The 24,249-nt window shown below is 43.0% G+C and overlaps 1 protein-coding gene across 1 annotated transcript in view; it reads left to right on the top strand.

Annotated features, from left to right (window-relative positions):
* The window catches only part of creb3l2 (cAMP responsive element binding protein 3-like 2), a 77,404-nt gene that overhangs the window by 34,684 nt on the left and 18,471 nt on the right, over positions 1–24,249 (top strand). The window contains exons 3-8 of the mRNA XM_080754544.1: positions 1,405–1,649; positions 13,474–13,564; positions 16,405–16,676; positions 16,886–17,032; positions 17,893–17,951; positions 23,578–23,646. Of these exons, the coding sequence (XP_080610670.1) occupies positions 1,405–1,649; positions 13,474–13,564; positions 16,405–16,676; positions 16,886–17,032; positions 17,893–17,951; positions 23,578–23,646 (883 nt within the window). The remainder of the gene's footprint in view (positions 1–1,404; positions 1,650–13,473; positions 13,565–16,404; positions 16,677–16,885; positions 17,033–17,892; positions 17,952–23,577; positions 23,647–24,249) is intronic.

Genomic DNA, 24,249 nt, shown 5'->3' with positions numbered 1-24,249 from the left:
CGGGGAATTCCCGGGGACCACCGACTCCTGGTGCTCCAGAACGGATGCCAAAGTGGTGGCGCCCCCAGTGGAGGACCCCCTCCACTGCAGCTCACATAAAATGCCGTAACTCGGGCTAGGAGCGACCGGGACAGCCGGGGCCGGTACCTATTTGTCCGCCAAGGCAACGCGGACACCCCACCCCTCATTTCTCACATGGCCCTCTTCTAGCGCCACCATGAGGCCGATTCTTGCAAAACACATTTTTGGACACTGCTCCTACAGATTTTGCCCTAAAATCACGCACATCGGTACACAGTATGTCTACACATTGCCCACACAACTAGGAACCAATGGCAGTTACAGCCCTCTTTGTGTGTACATGTGACCTACGGTCGCTTATCTCCCGATTAGGGAGTCTTACTGGTATTATATATATCTTATTTTAACTGGGGACCCCCCACCCTGACGAGCACTAAGAGTTTGTATAACACGGTACTATTGTCACAATTTCTGTCAATTTGTCATTTTAGAGGTATTAAAAAGTCCTTAAATTGTCACGTTAGAAATGCGCAGATACCCCTAAAATAATTTGGGGACACACAGGTCGAGAACCACTGGTTTAAACCACTTTTTAAACTGTAAACCAATTGTCTCCTCAAATCAAATCAAATGTTGTTTTTAAATGTGCTATACATCAAATCAAAAACAACTCATTGGCCTGCGACAGCAGAGGCGCGGTCCCCCCTGAACGGCTAGTGTCCACCTATCTGCTGACCTGAGGGGTAACAAGGCCGTTCGTTTGCCAATTATCTTCCACCGACCTAACGTTCACCGTGCTGAGCGCTCACTGGGGCGATTTTGTTAGCCTGTACTTGTATTTATTTTACTGAGGATAAGATGAGAAATACGTTTAGGTTTAGACAGTTAAGTTACCAGCCAGGCGAGCCAGGCGCTGCAGAATAGGACCTACTAAACTCGGAAAAGAATAGCTGATATGACATGAAGAGTGGTGTAAAGTAACTAAGTACAATACTTTTACTTCTACTCCACTAAATCTCGGATCCAAATATAGTATTTTTACTCCACTACAACTATTTGAAAATGTAATTTTTAACGTTGCGTTTTAACATTACGCCCGAGGCGAACGGCCGCCGCCGGGAGGGCGAACACACCTGTATTCACCTGAGGGTCCTGATGGATTTATATGCAAATATTGTGGCCAATGGCATTGTAATACTAAACAATAGGATCCAATGGTGATGTTAATGTGAAAAAAGAACAGGAAAACAAATTATTTTGATAAAATAAAAATGTGTCCAAAAAGTGACAGTGGGCCTTGCAGGGCTAAACCAATCAGAACCATTGTTATTGTATCTTCTGTAGACCTTTAAACCAATCAGAGTCCTTGTTGTTGTCTCCTAGGTGAGTGCACAGAGTGGACCATGGATGAGGCTGAGGAGGACTCCATGGATGTTCTGCTGTGTGACGCTCCCTCTCTACTGCTGGGGGTCCCCACCCTGACCCTGAGCCTGGAGCCTCCCTCTGGGGGTCCCCCTGCTGCCGGGGGTCCCCAGTCCCCGGGACCCCCCACCCCCACCACCCCCGATGCCCCCGGGGGTCCCCAGGAGCCCCCGCAGACCACCAGCAGCCCCTCCAAGAGCGTCAAGGTGAGATCAGACTAGATCACGGTTCCCCAATTAGTTTTCCCCAAGGGCCGAATTATGTCCTGGGTACCAAGCCGAGGGCCACAACATTGCAGGGGGCGACGGTGGCGTTCCTGCTACTCCAGTGACAGTTCGGATATCGTCATTGTCGGGTGAAAATCTTGTATGTCCAAAACCGTTTGTTTTGCATTTATCATTTTAAAAATGATTTAAACTAGTGAAAACAGCCGATCTACAAGCACACAACGCCTCGCACCGCGAGGCGTTGTGTGCTTGTAGGTCAGCTGTTTTCACTACTTTTGTGCGACGGCCTTGTTTGATGAAGCAGGGCTTTACCTTGCGAAAGAACTACACATTTTGAGATACGGGTTTTCCACCCGACAATGACGATATACTAGTTCTGTTGCTGCTCTTATACCACCATTATTACTGGGGTTGGTGTGGGCCAGACAGTAGGAACCCTGGACTAGGGTGACCATAGAGCTTGGGCGTTATGGACGTTTTATAGGTTTACAATTAGACACCAGTAAGACTCCCTAATCGGGAGATAAGCGACCATCAGGTCGCATGTATACACAGCCTCATGGTGAGTGTGTGTTAATCATTAACAGCCAATGAGGAAGTGCGTGTGCAAAGTTTGGCATGGATAGGGGCAACGGTGCCGGAGATAAGAGTAGGGCCAAAAGTGTGACGTGACGTGATAGACAAACTGACATTGTTCTAAATGTTTATATTTCGAATCGGAAAGTATTATCTCAGATTAAAAAAATAACTTATCCCCTGTTTGTTTTGACAGTGTGTTTTTTTTGCGACAGTGCTTGCGACAGATTAGTTCATCCCAAATCAGTCACTTGCGTTTCCAATCGTATCCTTTGATCGGCTGGTGATAGAACCAAACTGACACAAGGTATTTATTTACCAGTAAGACTCCCTAATCGGGAGATAGGGCTATTGGGGACCCCCCAAAATAATTTGGGGACCCCCCTGGGGGTCCCGGCCCACAGGTTGAGAACCTCTGTGTTAGAGCATGCCCGGTCGGGGGTCGCACGGACAGAAAAAGAAATCCTCGCAGCGCAAGGATCAAGATGTCATTCAAATGTCTCCATAATCCATTGGCTATGATTGCCTTCTAAAGTTTGTGTATGCGACCTGACAGTCGCCAATCACAGCTCTGCTCCTATTCTCTGTATAACCTAGATAGATATGTTTGGAGGATAAAGAAAGGAACCTGACACCGTGGTATGTGTTACAGCAGCGATACTCGAACAGCAGAACCTGGGGGCCACATTACAAAAATGGAAGGGTCCAGTTGATAAAATGACAACATTAATGATACTTGACAACTTCTTTCATTGGTGCCTTATGTTGTCGATCTTAACAACTGACACTATTCTGGCAAATTAAACATATTGGTGTTGAATTTACATGAGATGGTAAAATGGAAGCCAAAGCATCCATTGATTTTGGGTTGACCCATTTAGATTATTAGTTTATGCTTTAAAGTGGCGTTCTCTGCATCAACGTTTCATGGCTTGCTGAGGCTCTGAATGAGTGCACAGTCTGCACACAGTTTCCCCTTCCTGGGTGATTATTCATGGAATAGTATTGTAATTAGGCTAAAGATAAGATAATAATTAATTCTGTCCAAAAATATATATATTTCTTTAATTGATTGATTGATTGTTTGGAGGGCCAGTCAAAATGTTGCCATGGGCCGGAAGCGGCCCGTGGGCCTGAGTTTGAGCATCACTGCGTTACATAACCACGGTATTGTGGTATTGCAGTTAGATAGATAGATAGATACCTTTATTATCCCACGGGGGAAATTCAGTTGCCCAGAGGCAGCACAGCAGTTTAAGGTTACAAGTTACAAAGAAGTAAGAAAAAGAAAAAGACTGCTGTAGTGTACAGTCCAAAGAGCAAGCACAAAAAAAGAAGAATATAAACATAAAGTGTCGAAAAGCTATTGCAAAAAAGAAGAATATATACATAAAGTGACCACGAAACATTCATCGCTCATAAGTGACACGTCACACACACACACAAAAAAGCTATACTCAAAGCACAACTTAACAAACAGTGCCAAACAGTTACCGTGCCCAACCCCAGTGACCCAGTATTCGGCCCCTCAAACTGGGACTGTTGAATCCATGCACACGTTGGTCGTGCAACGAACGACTTAAAGGGATATAACACTTTCAAACAAGTTTGGCTCATTTTCATGTGTCTTCAGGCTTTAGTGAACCCCCCAGACAGTTTTTAAGTTGCTACGTTCAGTATTTAGTTATTTTAGATTTGTTGATAAAGTACCCACGGCCCCGCCCCCTCCCCCATTGACACCCATTCAACTTCAAACTCAACGTTAAACTTACTTTTAAAACACGTCCATGAAACTCTTGACAGATATAGTCCTTCTAATGCGTGAGCAGGCCGTCATTTTTCGATAACTTGTTTTATTATCTTAATATTTAACAATGTTTGGTTGCTTTCTAGAAAGTAGACCCGGCCAGTTTACGTGTGCTCATATCATTGCGCCTTCTGAGCGTAGCCTACTGTTCTGCGTGGGCGTTCCTGAAGAGAGGTTGTAAACATAGGAAATAGAACAGGACAGTACACGGATACGAGGTCGACTAAAAGGATAAACGCATCAAGAAAGCTTTTGGGCTTGTTTGGATTGGGTCCCTTTGTTTTGGGTCCCTTTGTTGTCAAAACATGTCGGATGACGAAGAAGTCTTTGATTTTGGTGTTGTTCCGTATCGTTTTGAGCCGGAATATTCACAGCAAGAGCTGGCTAACCGTTCTAGAGCAAGTCAGGTTCGGGACGACGAGGTCGAAGAACCACAGCCTGCTCCGAGGACTGGACAAGACTGGTGGTGTGGATGTGGAAAATGCATCCCTATGCCAACTGAGAAAGAGTCCCTCTGCTGTCAAGAATGGGACATGCTGAGTCCCATTTTGGAAGAAGTTGAGCTAGCACAGACAGACGAAGATGAAGATGATCTACGAATATCATGTGTGACAGACCACCAGGACTTCTCGGCTCACACAGTCCCCGGAGTCTTGGACACGTTCTTCCGAATGAAACGGATCAACTGGAAACGTCATTCCAGACCAGATGGTCCAAACGGGACGCTCTCACAAGTGTAAGTGTTGGCGTCATTCATATTGGTTATAAAACGCGCACACACACACACACACACACACACACACACACACACACGCACACAACACACAACACACAACACACAACACACACACACACACACACACACACACACACACACACACACATTGCAGTGTTGAGTGACAGTCACAAATGCATGTTGTTGTAATGGCAGTACATATAAAATACAGTTGAAAGGATGTCAGTCTGTCCCTTAGGCCATTGGTTCTCAAAGTGGGGTCCGGGGACCCCCAGGGGTCCTTGATGGAGCGAGTTCCAGGGGGTCCCTATAGCTAAATGATAGTCAAGAACCAAATGGACCCTTATGGGTCTGTAACGCAGAGATAGTACAAATGGAACCTAATGGACTAGGCCGGGTCCATTTTTACACTGAAAGTATAGGCCTACTTTGATTTTACAATATGAATTGGGGTAATAGATAGAAATGCCATTAAATAGGGGGGGGGGGGGGGGGGGGTGTATTGCAACATGTAGCCTAAGGCTTAGGTTACATGTTGCAATCAATGTCTCTATATTATTATATTATGAACAGCATCTATAAGCAAATATGGATTATTTCACAATGCTGAATAAGATGAAGGCCTACTACATAAAGCCTATGAACTTGTTCATTTCAGTTCGTAATTTCAAGAGCTACCAACTTCAAGGTATCAAATGAATGTGAAATTAATCTTTTTACCCATAGTCGTACTATTTACCAAATCTCCAGGAAACAATATCGAAGCTATTTGTGAAATGTCTAAAAAGTGTTGTAAAATCACCCCTTTTATATTGTATATTGACCTTGCATTTTCTCTCTCTTTTTAGTCAGTACAGGCTGGTGGCCTACAGGTTGACTCTGGAGTGGATCCTGAAGGGTGAACGTCTGGGGCGTAGAAATCGCAGAGTTCTTCCGGCGTGTCTTGTAGCAGCGGTACATTCCAAATTCCCATCGGCTGATGGTACCTATGCTGGATACAAGGAAGTTGAAGAAGCTATGGACTTATTGGAGGACGATGATGAGGAGGACGATGATGAGTTATCAGTGGAATAAATCATAAGAGAACATTGTGTATTTTTTTTATTAATAAATGCAATACTTGAAACGTATTATGCCTTTTCTCCTCCATCTAAACATGGGTCTTAGACAGGGGGTCCAGGGCCCCTAAGGCAGGGGTTTTCAAGGTGGGTGACGAGGCACCCTAGGGTGCTGTGACGGCAGTCCAGGGGTGCTGCGAGATCATTTGATAATATTTGGAATTTCTCTGGACACTTGAAAAAATATTTAGTATCATTTTAAACTTGAAGTACAAAGTTATTTTTAGTCAGTTCTACCAAAATGGCTATTATCTCAATGTTTTCCGCAACATAATCACTAAAATATCTTCACTGTCAGGCAGAAACCTTGTATCTCCATGTTTCAAATGTGTACCTCTTTTGGTAAAGCAAAGCCCTGCTTCATCACACAAGACCGTCGCACAAAACTAGTGAAAACAGCCGATCTACAAGCAGACAGAGGCGTTGTGTGCTTGTAGATCTGCTGTTTCACTAGTTTAGTACATTTTATAGATAAATACAAAACGAACGGTTTTGAACATACAAGGTGTCCACCCGACAACGACGATATACTATAAATATAAGGTGCTTGGAGTGAAAAGTATAATGTAGGGGTGCCTCGGATTAAAAACATATTGATGGGGTGCACTGAGAAAAGTTTGGGAACCCCTGCCCTAAGGAGTCCTCAGAGTTACAACAGTGGGGGAGCATACAATATTTCTGTAATAGGAACTTTTTTCAAACACTTGAAGCCATACATATTTATTCCAGGGGGAACAGTATGCTCACACAAAAGAGCCAAGCACAAAGCTAAAGGTCACGTTTGGCCAACATTAATGGAACATTTTATGTGATAACAAAAAAGAAAAGAAAAAACAAAACATCAAAACAATGATGATAGTGCCATGGTCAGTATCATGCATCTATTATAGTTGGTATCATGTCAGTATCATAGTCAAATTCATGTCAATATCAAGGTCAGTATCATAGTCTAATTCATGTCAGTTGTATCATGTCAGTATCAGTCAAATTCATGTCAATATCAAGGTCAGTATCAGTCAAATTCATGTCGATATCAAGGTCAGTATCATAGTCTAATTCATGTCAGTTGTATCATGTCAGTATCAGTCAAATTCATGTCAATATCAAGGTCAGTATCAGTCAAATTCATGTCAATATCAAGGTCAGTATCATAGTCGAATTCATGTCAGTTGTATCATGTCAGCATCAGTCAAATTCAAATTCGTGTCAATAATATCAAGGTCAGTATCATGTCAGTTGTCTCGCAGAAAACTATTCCACAATGTTGTATGACTGGAAGCAAAACAAATGGTCAGAGGCAAAAGATTATAATGGACAGTATCATCATGTCAGTATCAAGCTATGAAATATATAACCAAAAAGTTGCATGTGCAACACAGTTGTATAGTCTTGTAGTGCTGGGTATCCCTGCCTAACATCCCAAATCTACACCAAAACTAGCCAATCTACAAGGTCACAGCGTGCTATGACGCATTGTGTTTCCCCCATAATATGGATACTAGTGGTTACACCTCCCTGTGTGCATAGCGGGGAGCATGCCTTTCAATGAGAAGGTCCTTGTCTGGTTTTTCAATTGGAGCGATATTGCAAGGCAGGCCCGGGATTTGGACTTTTGAGGCTGCAGCATTTTTATATGTAGTGTGTTCTACGCGCCGATTGATGGCTTGCCGGACAAGTTCTTCCCTGAACTTGTAGGTCTTCTCCACCGAGATCTTCTTCACAACCCAGTCCTTTGCATGTTTCGAGTACACGGTGTTGGTTCTTGGTGCTCCTGAAATTATAACAAACATGACATAACAGATTACTTCCTACAGTCTAGATTAAAGTGCAGCCTGTAATTCCAGTAAATAGAATCATGGCATACATATAGAAAACATGGTCTTGTACTACATTCAGTCTATATGTGTTGACTACTTTAAAAGGTAGGTCACATCAGTAGCTGCAATTACAGGTACAATATACAGAATGTGATGTTTGCTGTTTGGGATGAGAGCACATCGAGATGCTGCATGATGCTTCTCTGAAGCACTGACTATGTACCACAATATAAACCTAGTCAATGTAGTAGCCAGTAATTTAGATATGAGAAGGAATATTTGTTCTATACCTGCAGCTGTTGTGGCTTGTGCACGTCCCACATTTTCGTTGTGTTCCAACACTGCTAGCTGGGTTCTTGCCTTCTGTACCACATTGCAAAAATGCAATCTTTTTGGTACATACTTGAGCATCGCCGAATGAAAGTTCTCTAGCTCTCCTTTGAAGGTCACAAATGTACAATCAATTATTGTTGATTTTTTAAATTTTTTTTTTTTTTTTTTTTTTTTGGATTTTTTTTTATACAATAAAATAAAAATACCTGTGTGTTTGAACTTTGCCATTTGAGTCAGGTCCTTCGCCAGGTTCTTGTCAAGTACAATATTACACAAGACTTTGTAGACTTCAGCGTCTTTGGAGAGCCACTTTTTCTTCCTGTCTTCCTCATCAGTTAGCGGTCCATGATAGCACCCTCTATTCACCCGCCTTTCTTTCCATGTGTGGACTCCACGGATGTGGTACAGTATGGACTTCCATCTCCTTTTCAGCTCCTAAAAAAGGAAACAATGCCAAATCCACAAAATATATTGTTATACAGTACACACATATACATATATACATAATACATACATATATATATATACACACACACACACACACACACACACACACACACACACACACACCTCGGCATCTCCCCCACAAGACGCACAAGAAAACCACAAGTGGTTAGTAATGGACTTGATCCAAGGCAGCAGTGCTCTGTTGGCCTTCTTGTTACCCTGAGCCACCAATTTCTTCTTTAGTCCTGTGAAAATAATAAACATCCGATAACCCAGTACATGTCACCTGCGCAGCTGGTTTGAAACTGCAACCCCTTGAAACTTCTTGCACATAATATCCCAAATTTGCACTGCAGATGGTCAGTCCACTCCACACCGCTGCAATTTTTTTGCAAGTTTCAACTAGTTGCGTAGGTGTTGACTGGGCTTTAGTACTAGTCCATACTAGTACCTTACTAACAGTAATGAATCATTATCGTAACAAATTCTAAAACATACCCTTTGATGTGTGCCATGTGTCAAACTCGTGTGGAATATCAGGGAAATCGTCCGCCATGGTCTTCCTCACAGACACTGATCGGTCTGTGACAACACAGTCAACTTGAACACCCTGCTCCAACAACGTCCGTAGCCCTGTTTTGAACCCCTCCACTTCCATAGCAACGGAACTTGACGCTTGAGTCACCTTGGGTAAAATAAATGAATACATTATAATGAAGTTAGAAATTCATAGAAATAGAGTGCTAAACCCAAACTCCAGTAAACATTAACCTATAGTTAGGGCTAAATCAGATATTAGCCTACAAAAACAAATATGTTGCTATACTGTACATGTACTGTAATTGTAAGCCCCTCCCAAACAGCAAAATGTGTTCCTGGCCTTAATTTAAAAAATAAATAAATAAAATCCAGCAAAATTCATTTCCACATAATTGTCTTTCTCTGTGGAAGACAAGGCTGAAACCCGGAAAGAAATACATTTGTGGGATGTCAGTGGGCCAAATAAATAAATGTGTGTATTTGTCCTTTGGACCTTATATCATGTGTTACTTTAGATATTATATTATTATATACAAAAAGGTCCTGACAATGCAAAACAGTGTACATGGTAAATAAGTGTACTTGCAGGCATACCTGTAGCAGTTCAAAGTGGATTATGAGCTTTGTCTTGTCTTCCATGAAAGAGTAACTGGTGTACTTTGCATTGTATCCAGGTGAATCAGACCTCCCATCTCCACATATTTCGATTCCTTGCCCCACTTCTGCATCTAGGAGAATCTTTGCAATGATGGCATTTTTCCTTTTCTCATATTCACTGTCTATTACAGGGAGCAAATAGGATGACTGCAATTTATAGAAAGTGGTTGACTTAGGAATTTGAATGTTCATCAATTTTGACCAATCAGAAATGTCTGTGTATGTTGCGCCTGTGAAGAGAATTGCTGAAGCTACCAACAAGTTGTTTTCCGGCATGCCACCCAGGGATTGACAAGAACTCCACTCTCCCATGTGCTGCTGGACACACTGCCAAGATATCTTGATCATGCTTCCTGTTGTTGTTTTAACCTTTTCAACAATGTTTTTCCCACACTGTGGACAGCTATGGAACAATGCCATCAAGTTGGACTCATTCACAATCCACTTCTCCTCCTGCCATGAAGCACATGTAGAAATTGAACTTTTGGAATCAGAGTCAGAGCTCAAGTCATCGGTTGAACTTGACTCTTGACTGAGTGCATGGAAACTGATGTCTAATTTGTCTATAGGTGCTTCTTCGGATTTGACACTTGTGTCCAGAAACGAGGCTGCCAATTTCCTACGCTTGGTCTTTGGGGTTGACCCAGCTTCAGGTGACACAGACAGTCCAACGTCTATCTTTTCTGGTGACGCTTGCATTGACACATCTGGAGAAGATGCAGCCAACAACCCAAGGCACTTGGGCTGTGGTGAAGAGGCACACATAGGTGGACTTGAAGGTCCTACAACCATCTCTGTAATGGATTCTTCCAGGCTTTCCTACAAAACATAAATGTTGGGTTTTAGTCAAGCATAGGGCAAAGTTTCTGCTCCAGACTCAAAACATCCTTTTCTGAGCCTTCAATGTCAAACTATAAACATGACACCACCCTTATGAATGCACAATAACCGTCACAGATGTAACCCTTTGGGATATTTGCATTTTCTTTGCAATTTATAGGGTAATATAAAGTACATAATTTCAATTATAGGGTAATATAAAGTACATCATTTCAAATATTTGCCAATCTGCATATATCTAAATGTCTATAGCAGGGGTCTTCAACGTTTTCAGGCCAAGGACGCCTTAGTTGAGAGAGAGAGATGAAGCAGGGACCCCCACAACCTTTTAATAGATTCCATATAGTTTCATTGTTTGACAGCACAATCGTCAGTGTATTTTGGATTCATGTCAATTTGTGTTTTCAGATATTTAACCACTTGAACCGTCAATACTTAAAAAACTTGACTTTTCCCTCTGTACTTAGTCTGCTCTTTTCTCCCTCTACACCAAAGCTCTTTGCCGAAAATAGACGATCAACAAGCTCACAACGCCTCGCACTGCGAGGCGTTGTGAGCTTGTAGATCTGCTATTTTTGGAAATTCTCCGAAATATGGACGCTAGGGTTCAAGTAAGTGGTTCATATAAAAAGGAGAAAAAAAGGTTTCTATCACACAAAGATTTGAAGGACCCCCTGTAGTGACTCTGAGGACCCCCTAGGGGTCCCGGACCCCCTGTTGAAGACCCCTGGTCTATAGCTATTTTAGAAAATCATGTGATTTTTTTAATACTCTGATTGAATCAACTCAACTCTGAATGCAGAAAGTGTAAGATCACACACACACACACACACACACACACACACACACACACACACACACACACACACACACACACACACACACACACACACGCAGAGTTACCTTGTTAGTTATCCATCATTCCTATTGTTATTTTGTATTTATTTCTTCTTGTGCACAGACTAATTTGTGCTCTGAATGTTGGTAGCAAACCAAGAGCACTAGCCTGATTTCAGACTCTACGCTGGAGCTTGTCCACTCAGAGAGTGGGCGGGTCTATTGGCTGGAGCCAGGCAACAAGAGCACAGCACTACAGAAAATGACTAACAGTATGTTGATCTGACAATAACCAAGTAGTGAATATCTTTTGGCAATCTTACCTTTTGATATGACTGTCGGTCTACAGCTGGGTTTGTGGCAATGTAAAACCCTGAAGTTGAGACAGCTCCTTGACTGGTCATAACTGAGTCATGGTGTTTTGGTGGACTGCTCAGTTTGACACGCAGTGTTGACATATGTGATCGAGCCAGTGTCTGTAAAAAGTAGAACATACATACATATTCAGGACTTGATATCAACTGCATTTCAATATTTAGCAGTGGTGTAAAGTAACTCAAAATTATACTTGAGTATTTCCAATTCCCTATTATTTGACTTTGAAGATATAATCAGAATATATATATAAAAAAAACATACATTTTATCCCTTATTTTATATGGCTATTTGAAAACAGCCGATCTACAAGCTCACACCATGTCTCATCTCTACACGTTGTGAGCTTGTAGATCTGCTATTTTCAAACATTTTGAACTTTTACATTTGTTAATTCAAGTAGCCTACCTTTTGATTCTAATACTTTCATACTTTTACTCAAGTACATTTTGAATCCCAGACTAACTTGTAACAGTATTTCTATATAACAGTATTCAATACTCTTACTCAAGTAACGTTTGTGAGTACTCCCAGACTAACTTGTAACAGAGTATTTCTTTATTACAGAAAGTATTCAATACTCTTACTCAAGTAACGTTTGTGAGTACTTTTTCCATCACTGATATTTAGGCAACACAGCACTTACAAGGCAGACAACGTTACAGACTTGGCTGGAAAGGGAGGTATAGGCTAAAAGTCAGTCATCATTGGTAATAAAGATATGCCTTATTTCGACTCCATAATAGAACGTCACTGTACAGTGTAGCGTGGATAACAATGAATCAACAAGCTAGTGATAGTGGGTCAAACTGATGGATGGTGGTGGCATACAAATACAACAGCCTGCAACGCTGTCTGTTGCCATTATCACAAAACAGATATCCTACCTCGAGTGGTACCACCGACGGCAACAAGCTGGGCACAGCTCCAGGTTTGAGACGACCAGGCGGACCAGCGGTGTAGTCCGTGGCCTGGAAGTGGTCGCTGCATATCTTTTGTCTTTTCTTGGAAATGTTTGTGTATGTTATGGTGTCTGCGAGTCCAAGAGCATCTAGCCATATCTGGCACAACGCTGCATTGCGTGGGAAGTTGTGGAAATGTGATTTGACAGCAAGTTTACACTCGACGTTAGTGCAAGTAGGCACAAGGCAACGCATATTGTCTTCTTGTTGTGTTGTCGTTGTTTCTTCTTCGCGGGCGGCGGACTTGAATTCAACTCGGAGCGCCGAGCGGCTGGAACTAATTCCGGAAACCGGAAACCACACTACTACGTACTGTTGCGCTACAGAAAAATAGTCCCTTGATTAAAACGTCAGAACTTGAACATATAAAACAAGTTATCGAAAAATGACGGCCTGCTCACGCATTAGAAGGACTATATCTGCAAACTTGTTTGAAAGTGTTATATCCCTTTAAGTGACAATTTAGTGTAACAGGATGAAGTCTACTGACTACTGTATAACCTCTCCAACATGCACTTACTCGCACGCACGCGCGCGCGCGCGCACACACACACACACACACACACACACACACACACACACACACACACACACACACACACACACACACACACACACGTCCATTCACAGACTGGTAACACGTAAGTGTAACCTCACATCATAGGATGTCGTGTGTGTCTGTCTAATCTCTCTCTCTCTCTGTCTGTCTCTCTCTCTCTCTCTCTGTCTGTCTCTCTCTCTCTCTCTCTCTCTCTCAGATCAAACAGGAAGTGATCAAACAGGAAGTCGTCCCTCAGATCAAGCTGGAGCCTCATGAGGTCGACCAGTTCCTCAACCTGTCCCCCAAAGGTCAGAGGTCAAAACCCTATACCAAACCTGTCTGTCTGTGTTTGATACTTTTGATCAGGCTTGCTTTACTAGCATTGGAAAATGATGGGTACAATTTATAGGCAGCAAATCTGGACAGCCTGTTTTGAGAACCCGTGGGATGCTTTTAACCTTCGCCTACCCAAAACCAGAGAAAGACACAACGGTCAGAAATGGGACTTTGTGAGGATAGAAGGTGCTAGTGGGACCCCAAAAAAAGGTTTTAAAATAGGAAAAGTGAAATTTCATGGTGTATCACCTTTATGTCAGTGTTTCTCAACCTTTTTTCTGCATGGGCACACTTTTCATGTCCCAAGAATCCATGGGCACACCAACATAATACAGGGGTGTAAATATTGTCACTGTCGGGAAGAAACCTTGTATCTCCAAGTTTCAAATTCGTACGTTTCTTCGCAAAGTAAAGCCCTGCTTCATCATACAAGGCCGTTGCACAAAAGTAGTGAAAACAGCAGATCTACAAGCACACAGCGACTCGCACACTAGTTTAATGAATTTTTTTAATGGTTTTGGACATACAAGGTTTCCACCCGACAACGACGAAATATAACTCATGTAATTGGCCCACTGGCTTGTCACTTGCCATGATCTGAAATGGCAAATCTTTGAGTAGCAGCAGTGCTATAGAGAGATCTCTCTCTATAGCGCGCAATGAGGGCCTCTCCAACTCTTTTTCCCGGGCTGAATCAGGGGCCCAGCATGTCCCTAGTTTGCAGCCCGGCGTTAATAACCTGCCTTATGCAGAAACAGTAGAGTTGTAGTTCAAACAGCTCATTAACATAAACAAACAACTCATTAACATAAACACACTTGACTCTGTTTATTTCCTCGACTGATTAAAATGTTAAAATGTTTTGTTTGGCCGGTGTCGCGCTCCCAACATATCCACAATCTATTTTGTCTATTTTCACAATGTCTGCTCTTTCTTAGATAGTACAGGGGTATTGACCATTTTCCCTTTGATAGTATAGTTTCTTGATTACTTTACCCAAACAGTAACAGTCTTTATTTTTCATTTCAGAGGTATTAAAAGGGGCTAAAACTGTCACTTTATAAATGTGCCGATACCCTGCATAGTGCATAGTGCATACACTTAAACTGTATTTTACATTTGAGTCTCTAATGCCCCAAGGGGAAGAAATCAGTTAATTCAAGGCTTTTTGGGGTGTGTAATTGATATAAAATCAGTATTTTTGGGGCTGTGAACTATTCCTCTAATCATCTGGGGACCCTCTGGGGGTCCTGAACCACAGCTCGAGAACCTCTGTGGTTAAAAGCACGAAGAGTGAACTCTGTGGTTAAAAGCACGAAGAGTGAAGAGAAGCTCTAAGGAGTCAGTCTGTTTGTTCTGTGATGCTCTGGAGACCCCTGCTGGCCAATCTTGTCTTGACAGAGAATGTGTTTTATTGTATGTTGGTGAGATCATTGATCCTGTCCTGTTTCTACTCAGTGTTGGAAGAAATACTCAAGTACAAGTATTAATACCACAAGGTAGAATATAAGTAAAAGGGTTTAAAATGTACTTGAGTTTATTGGTAATTATTGATATCAAAATGTACTGAAAGTGCCAAAAGTATAAAGTACTCATTATGCAGAAAGCTCCCTTTTCAAAATCACTTTTCAAATATATAAAAGAAATCTTTTTTTTTTTTTTTGTAAGAATCTTCTCTTATGGGGGGGTCCCTGCCGTGCATGTCTTTTCAAATGGGGGGTCCGCTGGCTGATAAGAGTCAATTTGACAGGGGGTCCTTGACATGAAAAAAGTGAGAACCATTTGCAGTAGACCAGTGATACCCAAACTTTCTAGTCTGTGACCCAAAACTGAAATTAGACATTTGCCTGGGACCAAAACTATAGTGAAAATAGCAGATCTACAAGCTCACAACGCGTCGCTTCAGACCACGCTGTGAGCTTGTAGATCTTTATTTTATTTATTGCACAAATAGACATCAAAGGGGGCTTTTACCCGTCTGTGAAAAGTGCCCTCTCCAGACCATGAATGCAGTTTTTACTATGGTGAAAGAAATTCAATTATGCCCCTCTTTCCATGCCATACCTGAAGGCAGCATTCAAGAGAATTGCCTTGTCCAAACTCTCCTGAACTTGAATGCAGCATCTTATGTTGAAAGAATTGCCCTCTCTGTGTAGAAATCCATGCCGTCACGCCACATCTCCAGTATTCACTTGATTATGCTTAGTTCAGTGTGGTATCAAGCACCGGAAATAGCCGACCTCCAAGCTCACAGCGCGTCTCAGGGGTTAAAGTTCTCAATCCTGGGGACTGAGTTCAGCCTTGAGGATTCCATAGAAGCTGTTTCTGAGATCGGTGCAGATCCACAAAATAATAAATAAATAAAGGTGTAGCGACGTGATTGACAAAGTGGTCAAAACGCTAGTCAAGTGATCTCCAAACTAAAAAGCAGTTATAATTTCAAGATCTGAGTATTTGAATTGGCCAGAGTAGCAATAGAATACAACAGAACTTCAGAAGATACTTCTATAAAATGAAGCATGGATTGATGCACACACACATTCAGTAAAGGCAGTTCAGGGAAACATAGCAAATATTGGTTTCTTTATTGGGACATGGTCTGTTGGGATTTTTAATTTTTAATTTTGGCTTTAACCCATTGGCCCATTTTTAGAATTATTTTGTGCTTTAACCAATGAAAAATAGCAGATATACAAGCTCACAGCGCGGCACCAAGTGCCACGCTGCAAGCTTTTAGATCTATTTTGGGAAAAAAAATCATGTTCTGAAAACACATCTCATATCAGTCTTGGGTTTTATGTTGACCCTGCAGGTCTGGAGTCTCTGCGGATGCCCCCCACCCCCCCCAGCTCGCACGGCAGCGACTCTGAGGGCAGCCAGAGCCCCTCCCCCTCCCACCGGGGCCACACCCCCCTGGGGGAGGGGCCTCTGTCCTGCCCCGCCTCCCCCCGCAGCCCGGGACCCTCTACTGCCGCTGCAGTAGCAGCTCCGGTGTCCTCCAGCCACAAGGGGGCGGTAACGCCCAGAGGCCCCGCCTCTTCCTCCTCCTCCCTGTCCAACTCCCCCCTGCTCACCGCCCCGCATGTGAGTTACACCTGTCTGTCTGTCTGTCTGTCTGTCTGTCTGTCTGTCTGCCTGCCTGCCTGCCTGCCTGTCTGTCTGTCTGTCTGTCTGTCTGTCTGTCTGTCTGTCTGTCTGTTTCAAATAGTGAAGTCGCTTGGCGACGTGATGTGAGCTTGTAGATCAACTATTTCCTGCAGTTTTAGTAAGTGTGTTCCTATTGGCTGGTGCAGAAGCTGCAGGGTTCGGGTCCTCTGCTGCTGACGGAGGAGGAACGGCGCACCCTGGTGGCCGAGGGCTACCCTGTTCCCAGCAAGCTGCCGCTCAGCAAGGCTGAGGAGAAGGCCTTGAAGAAGATCCGCAGGAAGATCAAAAACAAGGTACTTTTATGATTATAACAGAATTGAACTTAGAACTATTGTCCTGTAAACTAAACCCTCTCCAAAGATCACCTGTTATCAGTTTGCCTTACTCAGCGCAGCGCTTCTTCATCTTTAACCTACTCAGGACAGTTTTGTTTTTGCAAGATTCAGTATTTTGATATTTGATATTCATTTTTATCAGCCTCAGGATTTTATTCATCCATTTTATTTGTAGTTCTATTTTGAACAGTTAACTATTTTACCGCTTCGAACGTTAACGCTCGTCCCAATTCTGACTTCGGCGCGTTGCCAATACAAACGTCCGGTCTTTTATCTTGTTTGATGACTGTAAGCTGATGATTGGTCGCGCGGGTGTGTACAGTAAAAACATCTCCCATAACGCTGCTTTCAAATCTCCACCACACGTAAACATCAATGATGTCCAATTCACTTCCTGGCTGTATTCTGTGGACCGATCTAGATTATGCAATTTCTACGCTCTGAACGACGGAAAGAGGGGAGGGCCATTTCACATCCATTCATTGCATAAGGCTTCCCCCTGCCGTCAATTTGGCTATAGTACATGTATATGTGTTTATTGAAAACGATTATGTTTGGAAATCATCCCTAGATAATTTTCTATAACATCGCAAAGGTAAGCTACTTTTTGCTGGCACCAGCACAAATAAATGAATAATAAATCTGGCAGTAAAACTGTTAAACAGTTACATTTCAGAATCTGACCCTGTGTGTGTGTGTGTGTGTGTGTGTGTGTGTGTGTGTGTGTGTGTGTGTGTGTGTGTGTGTGTGTGTGTGTGTGTGTGTGTGTGTGTGTGTGTGTGTGTGTGTGTGTGTGTGTGTGTGTGTGTGTGTGTCAGATCTCGGCCCAGGAGAGTCGCAGGAAGAAGAAAGAGTACATGGACGCTCTGGAGAAGAAGTGAGTTCATTAGGGTCCCACCAACACAACAACAACTACTACTATAGAGTAACGAAGTAATGATGTTTTTTGATTGATTCATTTATTTGGACACATCATGAATAATAATGACAAGTACAACAACACAACATTGCAGCACAGTCCGGTTACACATCCAGTCCAAAAAGGAACGTCCCAATAAGACCTTTACAGTTTACGTTGGAAGCCCTAAACAATTCATTGCTAAATAGAACAAGAACACCATTTAATATAATTAGACAATACATTTATGTACGGAATAGAAACTACATTTAATGAAATAATCAAATATAATAATAATGAAAAGGTGGTGGGTGTTCACTGGGAGGTGTGGTAACTACCTTTGCCTCTGGCCTCCTGAAATGTTGATTTTTAGGGCCACCTTGAAGGTGCCCAGCACATGTCTTAAGAGAAACAGTCAAGGAATTCCACACCTGTGTGGCAGTATTGTAGAAGGAGAATGTACCCATATTTGTGATACAAGTTTGTACTATCAGGTCGTTTTGAGCGCTCCCTCTGGTATTGTAGCTCATCCCCCGGTTCACTGAAGTAATTTCTCTATGGAGAATAATATTGAGTCATCTTAAAATCCTCTCATATAAGCATTGTGGTCCAAAAATAAACAAACACCCATCTGCGCGATAAAGCATTGATGTTTGTATCTTATCCATTGAGATCCAGAACCATCAGGACTAGTGTGCGCGGCAGCGCGAGAGAGGAGATGTTAACAGAGGTAAAGTGTTTATATTGCGATGGGACATGATAGCCTATATAGTTGTTATTTAGGTTAACCCTTAAGTGCTGTTCGGGTCATTTTGACCCGTTTTACATTTTCATTTAAAAAAAAAAGGTAGAAGTTTACATTGTTTCCACCTGAAACTCACTGGCCTTAAAGATTCTTCTGAGATGAACATGTAAAAAAAATATTTTTGCACTACACCCATGCTACACCCCCCTCATATTTTTTGAACCTTAAGTGCTGTTCGGGTCATTTTGACCCGGAAGCACAGATGCACAGAAATACACAGTATTATGCCAAAACAGAGACACACAGTCACCCCCACTTGTCACCCCCACTTCTAACACCCCCCTTCCGAAGCCCCATTCCGAACCCCCCCCCCCTTTCCGCACCCCCCCCCCTCCCCACACTTAACCCCTGATGCACAGAAATGCAAGGAATCATGTACAAACACAGATACACAATCACCCCCTAACCCCTTCCACCCCTCCAACCCCCCTCACCTCGCCCTTACCCCCTCCCCTCCAAACCCCCCAACCCAACCCCCCCCCCCCCCACCTCCCTCCCACACCCCCCCCCCCACCACCCCAGATGCACAGAAATAAAAGAAAGCATGTATACTAAGGGCCCGTTCACATTGAGCCGATCCCGGGGCCGAGGATCCCCGACCAGATTTCGGGAGGACCCCCCGGGAAAATCGTTTGGTCGGCCCCGGAATCGGTCTTGGGCTTGAACAGTACCCCGACACGATCGGATTATGTTAATTAGCTTTTTTATGACCTCGGGACTCGTCGGGAGCACTCACGATAATATCAAAAAAGCTTGATATTTTCGGGTCATCGGGTAGGAATCCTTTACAATTATTGTCGTCTGAATGAGCTCACGGGATTGCATCAGATTATATGAAGCCAGCTCCTCCCTTTTTTAGGCTGCGCAGAGTGTAGGCTATTCTGTCACAGCCTACACTTTTATTATTATTATTAGCCTACTTACTTTTTACTTTAGCCTACTCTCTCCCTTGTTGTAATCACTTGTTCAAAAACGTTATAGCCTATAGCGTTCTTTCTTCTTTTTTCTTCTTCTGCGCAGTCATTTGGCAACAAGGCAGTGTCTTTTTTTTTGCTGCGCAGATTTGGCTAGGGCAGTGCTGTTCTATCCGTGTATTAGCCTATAAGGGCTCTAAATTGACCTTGTGCAACTTGACAGACAGACACCCTATATATAATATCTTATTCATATAATGTAATACTCAAAGTCAGAGACATTCCATTGCATTCCTTTTTTTTTTTTACTTTTACGCGCGGGCTGCAGGCACATAATTGCGCCTCTCGTTCTGTCAGTTTGTTCATTGGTCCTCAAAGAGGACCGCCAGTCCTTGGGGAGTTCCAGGGGGTCCCCAGCTAAATGATATTGAGGAACCTAGGCCTGTCCCTATTCTATATGCTTGGATGTTGGTGGGACAGTAAAAAAAAAAAAAGCGAGAGGTTAAACTTTTTTTTTTTCTGCGACTGCACGCCCACAACGGCGAGGTTTGGACATTCATAATTGCTATTAGCTGATTAAGCTCATGTCTGTTTAATGTCTGGCTGGTTGCCGTTCAAATGCTGGTTGATGTTTTTTAGGAGTGGACACTGGTCAATCAATGATATTGGAGATGCGACACTCTCAGCCGTGTCTTGCTGGATGCGCATCACATCTCGCGTCTCGCTTGCCAAAAACATAACTGAATATATAATTATAATATCTATAAAGTGAGCAGCGGCCAGTGTGCGCACAGTAGCCTACCTAGAAGACTACCAACCTACCTTTGTTTTTATAATGTTTTGTCATGATGGCGCAGTTATCACTTGTGTGCAAAGGACGATGATACACGAAAGAAGAATGTAACACCAACTTCTACCAATTAATCCATTGCTGTGACAGACAGACAGGGTGAGACAGCCAACGTGCTTCCTTGTAGACTACATAATCCACTGGGTCCAGCTTGGTTCAGATCAATCATATCAACATAACAGTAATAACACCAACCAAAGTCAGAATAAAAAGAGTCCACGAATAGGCCTGCACACTCGCTCATAATGTCCTCCTCCTCCGGCTGCCAGCAGCGTAAGTTCTGCAAATGCTAAGGTATGGTAACATGGCTGTTGTCTTGCACGTGTGAGGCATGCATGCGATACACTAGTCATGTTGCCAATACCTACTTTTTTAGCAACAAGCACAAGCATGATGAATTCATTTTAAGAAGTACATTTTATTATTTTCTCCTGTAATCAAGGTAGGTACGTTATACCATACCCATGTGCGCCTCAGTAGTCTAATTTGCGCAGTGATGGAAAAAGTATACTCCCATTCTTTACTTAAGTAAAAGTATCAATACTGCATTATTAGCTACAAATATGGCACAGACAGAGAGAGAGAGAGAGAGAGAGACTCTTTGTTATAGACTATAGCGAATATATTTGTTTAATTTCGCTGTTTTAATATTTAATTAGGTAATAAAATGGATTTTGGAGCATAGCGAGTCAGAACACCGCAGCTGCAGGACTTCTGCGCTAATTGGGTCGTTGGCTCGTTGACTTTGCTGGCATGCGGTAGGCCTAATTGATTATTTTGGAGAAAGATTCCCTTTAGTATAAATAATAGTCCTTTTGGTTACCATTTGGTCTCCATCATTAAGCTGGGGATCACCTGGAACACCCTCATTGTCAAAACATTAAACAAATGGCAATTAAACTGACAGAGAGAGAGAGAAAAACACTCTTGATTTTATCCCTCTTGAGGGGGCGGAATCTTCATCTAGTCACGTCTCTCATGGCACCACCCCCCCCGAGATCGTGGGTGGCTAGAATCGCGAGACGTCGGTCTCATTTGTAATGGTCTGAGATATTTCACTTGGCACAGCGGGATATACCGGGCCCGGTCGCAAGACAGAGGATCGCTGTCGTTTGAAATGAACACCGATAAACCCCGGGCACGAGATCTGATCTGACCCAACATCGGCCTCTCATCTGTGAGGCCCTTAACAAAGACACACAGTCACCTCCTTCCCCCCCTCCCCCCTCCTATCGCCCTCACCCCCCCACACCTTCACCCCCTCTCCTCCTCACCCTTCCCCTCCTCACCCCTCACCCCTCCCCTCCTCACCCCTCACCCCTCCCCTCCTCACCCCTCACACCTCACTTATCTGAAGTTTTCCTTGCTATCTTAGGGGAAATTTTACATTATTTTACATAAACATAAGGTGCTGTAAAGTAACACTGTATTTCAGGGGTGCTGTGGATGAAAATGTTGTTTACAGGGGTGCCCTGAGACCAAAGTGTTTGAAAACCTCTGTCCTAGTGTATACGTTCAAGTGTATATTCATATGTGACGTTCATGTGTGTTCACATGTGTGTTCAGCTCTATGTGAGAATGATGTCCTGTTGAACCACAAGTATTCAATTAATGGGCATGTTGTTCATAAAAATATTGTCTGATTTTCATTTTGTCCTATAAGCATGAGCAATATTGCCCAGTATTAAATAAAGTAGTTTTTTTACATGAATTTCAGCTAAATCATTAAAAACGCCTAGCTCTTTCAGTGTTTAATGTGATATAGCAAAGCAAGAATGCAAACATTTACCATATATATCATATGAATTGTTTGGTATTGAGTCAAAGTCAATGTATCATGATGATTTGTTAAGTTAACATTTATATTAGTGTTGTTTTTTTTAAACCAAATACCCCCCGGGTCAAAATGACCCGAACAGAACGAAGGTGTAGTGAATCTGAACAGAACTTAAGGGTTAAATAGTGAGTGACAATGCCGCCGCAACTATCCGCGCACCGGTGAGAACAAACGAGAGAGGGAGGGAGGGAGGGGGAGATAGAGCCAGAGAGAGAGAAAGAGAAAGTCCACGTACTGTTAGGTGCGTGCTGCGTGTTGTCCTCAGGCTTGCGGGAGAGTGCGGGATTTCGCGGCGCCCGCCGAGTTTATTTTGACCGCATGTCCCCGCCCGCGGTGATTAAAATATAGCCCGCGCCGCAATACATGGCGACGGGTCCTGCAGGTCCCGCGGGAGTGCGCTCCCGATGCAGGGCTCTAGTCCCGACCCACAGGTTGAGAACCACTGCTCTAGAACCTTTTTGACTCAGGACACCTCTGTTAATAACTTTACATTTTTTATAATCTTGTATCATATTACGCAACGTAACTATGCACCTCTTTCCATCTGAGATACGGTAGGCTATGTTACTGAGAAATATCTGTTTCCATCAGAACTGACTGGAAATAATACTTGATGTTTAACCACTTGAACCCCAGCATCTCTATTCTGGGGGGAAGGTTCACCAGAAATAGCCGATCTACGCTGTGAGCTTTTTTTTGTGACGCGTTGTGAGCTTGTAGATCGGCTATTTTTGGTGAAAAGAGTTGGCCATAGATGTAAAAATAACTTGATCAATTACAGTGCATATTGATAAATTCATCAATTGATGATATTGATGAATTCCACATATTATCAGATTATTTTGAGGCACCCTGGACTGGCATCACAGCACCCTAGGGTGATGGAGCCTAGATAAAACCAGTGTTTCTAAATCAGTGGTGCTAAAACCTTTTCATGTCAAGAACCTCCAGAATTATGTATTTGGCCAAGGACCCCCATCACAAAATATGTTGTTCCAGGGACCCCCCTGAAGCAAATATTAAAAATGTTGTCTTACAAGCTCATGGTGCCGCACCATGAGCTTGTAGATCTGCTATTTTTGGATAGCTAAATTATAAAAATCAGATGTTTTCCATGTCTAAAAGGGTTTAAAATGTCAAAGGAGTAGCCTGGTCTTCTCTGCGTTTAGCTGACCTTGCAGTAACTGGGTTTTCCACAGGGTGGAGACATGCTCCAACGAGAACAACGAGCTGAGACGCAAGGTGGAGAATCTGGAATGTTCCAACAAGTAAGAGACGCGCGCGCGCACACACACACACACACACACACACACACACACACACACACACATACACACACACACACACACACACACACACACACACACACACACACACACACACACACACACACACACACACACACACACACACACACACACACACACACATACACACTCATTAATTTACTAACAGCATTAATAAGTGGTAATTAGTAGCTTGGTAATGGGAAGGTTCCTGGTTCCAATCCCCTGCTCCTCTATACCTGGGGTTTAGTGTCGAAGTGTCCTTGAGCAAGACTCTGAACCCCCAACAGCTGCTTACATGGTTTCCTCTGCTGTGTGCGTGCGTGCGTGCGTGCGTGCGTGCGTGCGTGCGTAATTGATTGCAAAGGGACTTGGTTCTTCCTTAAATGGGCTTCATTTGGGAAACGGCACGCTTGGTCGCCTTCATCCTTTTTTTCATCTTTCCTTTTGGCGAAGGATCCAAGCTGTGTCTTTATGAATACAGCAGAGAGGGAGACTTCCTATTTCCCTTACTAATGATTCTATAGTTTACTGAGACACTACGCTGTCTCTCTGCGTTCTATGATCCTATAGTTTACTGAGACG

This window comes from Nannobrachium achirus (genome assembly GCF_963921795.1).
Source record: "Nannobrachium achirus genome assembly, chromosome: 23".
NCBI lineage: Eukaryota > Metazoa > Chordata > Actinopteri > Myctophiformes > Myctophidae > Nannobrachium > Nannobrachium achirus.
The sequence above is the reverse complement of the archived record's forward strand: the minus strand, read 5'-3'. Positions and strand labels throughout refer to the sequence as shown.